The sequence below is a fragment of the Arachis duranensis genome, chromosome 1, assembly GCF_000817695.3.
Source record: "Arachis duranensis cultivar V14167 chromosome 1, aradu.V14167.gnm2.J7QH, whole genome shotgun sequence".
Lineage (NCBI taxonomy): Eukaryota > Viridiplantae > Streptophyta > Magnoliopsida > Fabales > Fabaceae > Arachis > Arachis duranensis.
The window spans coordinates 41,014,700-41,023,486 of NC_029772.3; the positions used below are offsets into that span (position 1 = coordinate 41,014,700).

Below are 8,787 nucleotides of genomic sequence, written 5' to 3' on the forward strand. Positions count from 1 at the left end.
CCTTCTTCCTCCACGATTATGTGCTATTGTAGTGCTGTATTGATTTATTTGTTTTTTCATTTTTTGTATGTATACTTGTATCAGGATTGTGGTGGTTGTAATTGACCTTTTTTTGTAAACATTGATGCTTAATTTTTTATTTAGGGGTCTATTCTTTTTTTAAATTTGTTGATGATTCATTCTTTTTAAAAAGAATTTAGAATGTAGATCTAACTATCTGATCCGATCCAAAGAGTGTCAAATCGATGTGTGATAAAAAAAAAGCTTAATATCTGTTCGGTTGGTTGGTTACCGGACGATTCGGGTGGAGGTTTGAGATGGTGGGGATGCCTTGTTCTGATTGGTTATGATCGGATCGGGCCAACCGAGCTGCTGAGCTCTTGTTGTGGAGAGAGGGGTGTCACCTGCAAAGACACTCCGACGCTCTAGTCAGTTAGGGTGCAGGCGAGAAATAGACAGGTGGAATATGTGGCGTACCTCGGGGAAGAGCTGGACCCCCCCATATATATCGTATCAGGGGTGCACCCCGCAAGGGCAGAGCCAACCTTCCTCGAAGCTTCCTTAGACAGCTGTGATGAGGAGCTGCCCAGGACGCGTGTTCGGGTCAGACTTCGAAGGTTTTCCACCGACCGTCCAGGTCGGAGGGCCCATGGAACAGCCGTGTGGTCTGTTATTCGTGTGTTATTCCTTCTTCGCGTGTTGTCGTCAGATCGGCCATCCGTGGAGAGGACGCGATCTTTACGCGTGTGTCCGTTCGTTGCTGAGGTGACCTTCTGTCACCTCGTTCCTCGTGCAGTGCATTAAATGCTCATAATGGGTTTAAAACCCTTCGTGCAAAGACTAATATACCCCTAGGCTTTCGCGCTCCTTTTGGTGGTAGTTTTAAAACAGTTTTGTGATGCCTTTGGTGTTCATTTGGCATTTATCTTTTCGTTTCCAATCTAGCTATCCCCATCTTCTTCTCCCTTAGCAATCCAGGGTGTTGTTCTTGTCTTCCTTTCAGATCTTTGCAATCAATACAGGTAATTATGCATCCTTTTTACCCTCTTTTTGTTGTTCTTTTGCTTCTGCCGTTGCTTCCTTTTCATGCATGCTATTTGTTTAACTTTGCATGATGGTTGATCCTTGGCCTTAAGTGGGTGCGTTAGGGGGAGGTTGTCATTCTAGGGTGCATTTTGTTTGGGTTTTACCTTTTAGCCGTGTTTAGTTTTAGTTGCAAAATAGGTTGAGTTTAGTTTCTGCGTTCACTCCGAGCACCCGACCTCTTAGACTAACCGGGTGGTACCCCATGTAGGTATGGCTCGCATCACCTCCCGAGCTTCCCCTTCTCCCACGGCGTACGACCCCTACGCCTGGGTGGTTTCCGATCTGAAGGACTCCCCCAATCAAATGGGCGAGGAGGAGCTCACCGAGTTCCGTCAAAACGGGCACTTATGCGGCGGAACCGACGAGGAGTCTAACTATGACGTCTTCGTACTGGCTCCCCACGAGCGATTGTATGAGATCAGCTTCAGTGCTCCCCGAGTATTCGACTGGATTTGGTTTTATAAATCCATGTTTACGCAAGTGGGGGTTCGTATTCCTTTTTCCGCCTTCCAAATGGCGCTCCTTGGCCGAATTTCGGTGGCGCCGTCGCAGCTGCATCCGAATAGTTGGGCTTCAATCCGCTGTTTCGAGATGGTTTGTAAATATCTCGAGCTGTCGGTGTCCGTGGATGTCTTCCTTTTCTTTTTCAGCCTTACAAACCCTTCGAAGGAAGGGAAAGCGAGGAAGGGGTTCATGTCTTTCCGATCTGCCCAAGGTCAGAGGAATTCTGGTTTGTTTGAGGACTCCTATCACGGGTTCAAAGATAAGTATTTCAAGGTGCACCCCGTCAACGGTCGTCATCCTTTTCGGCTATCGTTAGAAGGGCAACGCCTCATCCCGACGTATTGGAGCTTCGGGGCGGGGTCTAATGCATTTATTAAAGTAACCTATAAGGGTATGTCCGCCGTGGACATGAAGATTGCCGACGTGTTATGGCAGTCTTCGGGAGGAATCATGTGAATACTCACCTCCTCATGGGTGATTGGGAAGTCGGTCGGAACTATATTTGTGAGGAGTTTTAACTTGAGCTTTCCTTTTTATTTCTTGCCCCCTTTTTTTTAAGTATTCCATTGCGACTAACAATCTCCTTTTCCTGTTACAGTGGGGATGTCTGCCGAGGTGACGGGTCTCCATGACTTGTTCCAGACCTTTCTATGTGCGAGTGACGACGAAGCGGCCAACGAGAAGTCGACTGCCCCCCCAGAGGATAAGAGTAAGGCTTCTTCCGAGCTAGGAGTTGTGGCTGATGAGGTTGGCAGTTCGGTTCAGGGTGCTTTAGCTCATGGGGACAAAGAGGTGCGTGTTTCCCCTTTTCCTGAAGTGGTCGGTACTGGGGGTTCGACGTCTAATCCAGTGACCGACGACGACGTGGAAGAGGTGCCCAATCTCAAAAGGAGGAAAATGTCTAGCAGTCCTGAGGGGGTCCTCACCGTGATGGAGAAAAATTTTGACGCTAGGAATTTCATAAATGCTCAATTGATTCCTGGCACTGAAGAGCACTTCCACGAGTCATATCTGGCCGGGCAAGCGAGCTGGATGTATCGTACCCTCCTGCACGGTGCAGTGATAGCTTGGAAGGCCGAGTTTGAGCTGTCTGGGATGGAATCCCTCCGTAGGAGGTTCGAATCTGCTGGGAAAGCTAATAATGATCTTAAATGGGAAGTTGAAACTCTTCGGGAGCAACTTGAACATTTTAATGAGAAACTCCAGGCTGCCGAGAACAAGGCCTCCGCTGCTAGTAAAAAACTGGAGGAGTCTGATGCCACCGTTTTGCGACTTGACGAGCGGGAAATGACTTTAGAGGGTCGAGTCGGCGTGGCTCAAGGGCGGGTGACCGCGCTAGAGAAAGAGCGCGATGCGGCCGTTTCGGCGAAGGAGGCTGTCGAGACTGAGCTTGCGGGGTGGAAAACAAAGTACAAGGAAGTCGTTAAGCAGGGAAAAGGTGCAATATTGGCGACTGAGGAGGCCCTTAAGGCTTAGGTCCAAATCGTTGCCCCTGTCTTCGACACGTCGGCAATCGGTGTCTTCAAGATGATCAAAGACGGCAAGATTGTCGACATGCCCAGAAAATGACTTCTTATGTCTTGTATAACTTCATGAAAACTTTGTGAGTGGTTTTATTTAGTCTTGTGAACAATGGATTTTTGGGTCGTCTGCCCGGTTTATTGTAGTTAATACTTTCCCGTTTGTCTAGTTGTGTTCTCGTTATATTCACCGTTATTGGTTTGTTGTTCGCACTCGTTCTACCGTATTGATGGTATTCTGGCAGAGCCAGGTCGTGGCTTTTTAGTGTAGCCGTTTACCGTCGTGGTAGCTGAAGGTCTCCCGGGGAGATCAGTCCCGGGGCCGCATATTATTGTGTTGTTCGGTGCGCGTTGCGTGGGATTCATTTGCGCAATGGGTTGTCCGAGAAAAGTAAACAAAGGAAACAAAACTTTTGGCAAGTATATTTTAGTCGGTAATTGCACAAAAGGTCTATAAGCCATATTAAAAAGTACAATCTCATGAATTGACTACTTAGCTCGTTTGGTCGCTAAATCGCCGCGCACGTGCTAGGAGTAAAACCTTCTCAAGTTGCTTGCGTTCCACGTTCTTGGGATTTCTTTGCCATCGAGCCTTTCCAACTTGAAGGTGCCTTTACCAATCACCTCTTTAACTTTGTAGGGACCTTCCCAGTTCGCCGCCAGTTTGCCTTCTCCCGGGGTCGGTAGACCGATATCATTGCGCCTTAGGACGAGGTCGTTTGGTTCAAACTCTCTCTTGAGTACTTTGGTGTTGTAACGCAGGGCCATTCTTTGCTTTAGCGCTGTTTCCGTCAAGTGGGCCATCTCTCTGGCTTCATCTATTAGGTCCTTCTCCACAGCTTCCCCCACTCCCTTCAGAAGTAATCGTGGGCTTGGTTCCCCAATTTCCACAGGTATTACAGCGTCTAGCCCGTATGTTAGTCGGAAGGGGGTCTCCCCAGTGGATGACTGCTCGATTGTACGGTAAGACCTGAGCATCGACGCGAGCTCATCGGCCCAAGCGCCTTTCTTATTATCCAGCCGCTTCTTAAGTCCTAACAGGATGATCTTGTTCGCGGACTCGACTTGTCCGTTTGTCTGGGGGTGTTCTACTGAGGAGAACTTCTGTCTTATGCCCAGGCCGGTGAGGAACTCCGTGAACTTCTTGTCGGTAAATTGTGTCCCGATGTCCGAGATGACGACCTCCGGGATACCGAACCGTGTTATCACTTGCCTCCACATGAACTTCCTGCAATTGGATGAGGATATGCTGGCCAGCGGCTTGGCCTCTATCCATTTGGTGTAGTAGTCAATGGCGACTATGAGGTATTTGACTTGTCCCGGACCAACCGGGAAGGGCCCCAAGAGATCGACTCCCTATTGTGAGAATGATCGGGAGGACATTAACAAGCTTAGCTCGGAAGCTGGTGCTCTGTGAAAATTGGCATTTTCTTGACACTTGACACACTTCCTAACGAATTCTTTAGAGTCTTCCATCATTGATGGCCAGTAGTATCCAGCTCAGATTAATTTTCTTGCTAGGGCTTTGCCCCCTATGTGATGGCCGCAACACCCTTCATGGACTTCCCTGAGAACGTAGTCCGTTTGGTCAGGGTGTAGGCATTTCAATAGGGGTTGGTTAAGTCCTTTTCTGAACAACTGACCCTGGATGATCGCATACTTGGCTGCTTCCCTTCTCAGTTTCTTAGCATCTTTTTCGTCGTCGGGGAGTTTGCCATTTTCTAAGAAGCTGGTGATGGGATCTAACCATGAGGGGCTTAGCCTTACCAGGTGCAAAGTGACTGTCGGCTCCCTCATCATACCCTGGATGAGAGATTGGTTGCCTTCTCCCGATTTTGTGCTCGCTAGTTTTGATAGGAGATCTGCCCGTGTGTTCCTCTCGGAACGTGGTGGATCGTGACCTCCTCGAATTTCTGGCTCAAATCCTTGACTTTCTCCAAGTACTTTTGTAGTAGCGAGTCTCTGGCTTGGTAGCTCCCGTTCACTTGGGAGGTGACGACTTGTGAATCGCTGCATATTTCTAACCTCACCGCTCCAACTTCCTTTGCTAGGGCTAAGCCCCCTATGAGGGCTTCGTATTCTGCTTGGTTGTTCGAGACGGGGAACTCAAACTTGATCGAATGCTCGTATACGACCCCGGCTGGGCTCTCTAGGATGATCCTGGTGCCCCCGGACGTCTGATTGGAGGCCCCGTCTATGTTTAGCCTCCACCGTGTGCCCGTCTCTTCGGTTGGATCTCCCGTCACTTCTACCAGGAAGTCTACCATTGCTTGCGCCTTGATTGCTTGCCAGGGTTCGTACCGTATGTCATATTGGGAGAGTTCAATGGACCAAGTCATCATCCTTCCCGCCAAATCGGGTTTCTGAAGTACTTGTCGGATTCCTTGGTCCGTTCTTACGACAATCTGGTGACCTTGGAAGTATTGTTTTAACCTCCGAGAAGAGGTCAAGAGTGTCAGAGCTAGTTTTTCCAGTTTGTTGTACCTTAGTTCCGCCCCTTGTAGGGCTCTACTCACGAAATAGACCGGTTGTTGAACCCTTCCTTCTTCTCGTATCAAAACCGTGGCCAGGGCTTCTCCCGTTATGGTGAGGTACAGGTATAACGGCTCTCCGGCCTTTGGCTTCCCGAGCACAGGGAGTGTTGCTAGGATTTCCTTGAAGTGTCTGAAAGCTTCCTCGCACGCGGGCATCCATTCAAATGCTATCCCTTTCCTCATGAGGTTAAAGAAGGGTAGGACTTTTGTTGCCGAAGCTCCGAGGAAATGGGATAACGAGGAGAGTCACCCTGCCAATCTCTGGACGTCCTTGACACAGCCCGGACTCTTCATTTGGAGTATCACTTGGCATTTCTCAAGGTTGGCTTCTACCCCCCTTTGGGTTATCATGAATCCTAGGAACTTTCCAGCTTCCATGGCGAAGGCACATTTGAGGGAATTGAGCTTCATACCATGTTGTCGGAGAGACGCGAATACATTTCTCAGGTCATTGAGGAGGTCGTCGGGCCGCGTAGTCTTCGCGAGGATGTCGTCCACATAGACTTCCATTGTCTTGCCTATGAGATCGCAAAATATTTTGTTCATCAGTCTTGGTATGTTACCCCTGCATTTTTTAGGCCGAATGGCATCACCCTGTAGCAGTAGGTCCCCCCGGGCGTTATAAATGCTGTCTTGTCCTCGTCGGGTCGGTGCATCGGTATCTGATTGTAGCCGGAGTAGGCATCCATGAAGCTCAGATACCGGTAACCCGCCGCCGCGTCGACGAGTGCATCTATGTTGGGGAGGGGGAAACAATCTTTAGGGCATGCCTTGTTGAGGTCAGAGTAGTCTACGCACATTCTCCATTTGCCGCTGTGCTTTTTTACTAGAACTACATTCGAAAGCCAGGTCGAGTAGTCTAGTTCCCGTATGAAGCCCGCTTCTAGGAGGCTGGCCGTCTGCCTGGCCACCTCCTCTGCCCTCTCTCGCAACATCTTTCTCCTCCTCTGGGCTACCGGGCGGGCTTCCGATTTAATGGCTAGGTGGTGCGACTTGACTTTGGGGTCTATGCCCGGCATGTCGGCCGGTGTCCAGGTGAACAAATCCCCATTGGCCCTGATCATTTCTACCAGAGGCTCCTTCAATTCATGTGGAAGGTTTCTATTGACAAACGTGAACTTTTCTTCCGTGTCACCGACCCTGAACTTCTTCAGGTCCTCCTCTGGTTCCGGTCTGGGCTTGTCGTCAACTCTGGCGTCCAGGTCGGCCAGGAACACCCCCGACGCCTCCTTAGATTTCTTCCTTAGGGAGAGTCTGGCATTGTTGCAAGCAACTGCCGTTTCTAGATCTCCCCTTATGGACCCTATAGATCCGTCGTCGGTAACAAACTTCATGACTAGTAGCTTTGTGTTGATTATCGCCTCAACATCGTTAATCGTCTTTCTTCCCAAGATGATGTTGTAGGTTGTGGAGTCTCGGAGAACCACGAACTCAGCCATTACCGATCTTCGGCCTTGGGCTTGTCCCATGGAAATCGGCAGAGAATATCACTCCGTCTGGCTTGATGAAGTGGTCACCTAACCCGATGACCCCGTGCTGGTGAGTCGATAGGTCGGCGTCCCTTAACCCCAGTGCGTTGAACACGTTGCTGAACATAATGTTCGAGTCTGCCCCCGTGTCGACAAGGATTCCTTTGACGAGGCCGGTTCCCACTCTGGCCGTGATGACCATGGGTGAGTTTTCAGGGGCCTCGTCGAACCATTGGTCTTCCGGGCCGAAAGAGATGGATGGGGGCTTCTTAGAGCTTCGCACCAGCGGGGAGGAGACCGCCAGGACATTGGTGTCTTTCTTGTGTGCCGATCTCGACCTTGGTGCGGTATTTTTGGCGGTTACTACGTTTATCACGGTGAGGCCGTGGTCTTTGTCTTCTGGCTCTTGTCGCCGTTTCGCCGACCGGGTCTTGCCCTCTTCGTCTTGGTCGCGATGTCATCTCCTCGGCTCCCTTATAAGATGGGAGAATTTTGTTAGTTTACCGTCCCTTATCGCTTGTTCTAGTGCGTCTTTCAAGTCAAAGCAGTCCTGTGTTTGGTGCCCATAGCCCTTGTGGTAGTCACAGTAGAGGCTCTTGTTTCCCCCACTATGATCCTTGAGTGGTCGGGGCTTCGACAAGATTCCTTTCTCGGCTATTTGCTGATAAACTTCCATGATGGGAAGAGTGAGCAGAGTGTAGTTAGTAAATTTTCCGATCCGGGGAAACGGTCTGGGTGCCTTGCTCGGCCCTCCATCTCTGGCTTGCTCCTTCTGTCTTTCTCCATTACCTTGTTGCCTAGGTGGATTGTAGGAGGAGTGCCATTTATTGGCAGCCACGACTTGGCTGACTTCCTCATCATTTATGTATTCCTTAGCTACAGTTTGGATCTCGTGCATCGTCCAAACCGGTTTCGTGGTGAGGTGTTTTTGGAAGTCCTCGTTGAGGAGGCCGTTCGTCAGACAGAGGCTGGCCACCGAGTCGGTTAAGCCGTTGATTTCTAAGCATTCATCGTTGAACCGGTCCAGGTATTTTCTGGTCGGCTCCCCGGGCCTTTGGGTTATCCCAAGTAGGTTGATCGGGTGCTTAGTCTTTGCTATTCGTGTTGTGAATTGGGCTAAGAAGGCACGGCTAATGTCCGAAAACTCGTAGATGGATCCTTGTGGGAAGCCGTTAAACCACCGGATCGCAGGCCCTGCCAGGGTGACCGGGAAGGCCCGGCACCTCACCTCGTCTCCTACTCCCTCCTGATTCATTCTGGCCTCGAAGGCCGTGAGGTGTTCCAGAGGGTCTTGGGTTCCATCATACCTCATGTCCGTTGGTTTGTCGAAGTGCTTCGGCAACCGAACTTCGAGGATGGATCGGTGGAATAGGGTGGCGCCCATTATCACGGGTCGCCGTGTCTTCACAGGCCTCTCTTCCCCGTCCTCACGATCTTGTCCCGTGAGGCGCGTTTCCTTGCCTCGGGAGTAGATGATTGTGTCGTTTCGTCTTCTCGGGATAGGCGAATCTTCTTGGGTGCTTTCCGCTTCCGTTCTGGAAGCGGAGGCGTGCCGGGAGCGACTTCGGTGGCAATCTCTCTCTCGGCTTTCAGGAGACGGGGAGTAGCTAGGGTCAGTTGTTCATCGGTTATGCTCCTGATCGGCTAGTTGTCATTCCAGGTTCTGGACCCTAT

General features: G+C 50.3%; 1 protein-coding gene across 1 annotated transcript; it reads right to left on the bottom strand.

Annotated features, from left to right (window-relative positions):
• Positions 1–7,570: 7,570 nt before the first annotated feature.
• LOC127747916 (uncharacterized) lies at positions 7,571–8,497 on the bottom strand. Its single transcript, XM_052262514.1, has one exon. It carries the CDS (start codon positions 8,495–8,497, stop codon positions 7,571–7,573), a length of 927 nt encoding a protein of 308 aa, XP_052118474.1.
• Between the last annotated feature and the right edge of the window lie 290 nt (positions 8,498–8,787).

Bases quoted from the DNA above. Each gene is read 5' to 3' on its own strand.
- LOC127747916 (XM_052262514.1), bottom strand. From the start codon at position 8,497: ATGGGCGCCACCCTATTCCACCGATCCATCCTCGAAGTTCGGTTGCCG.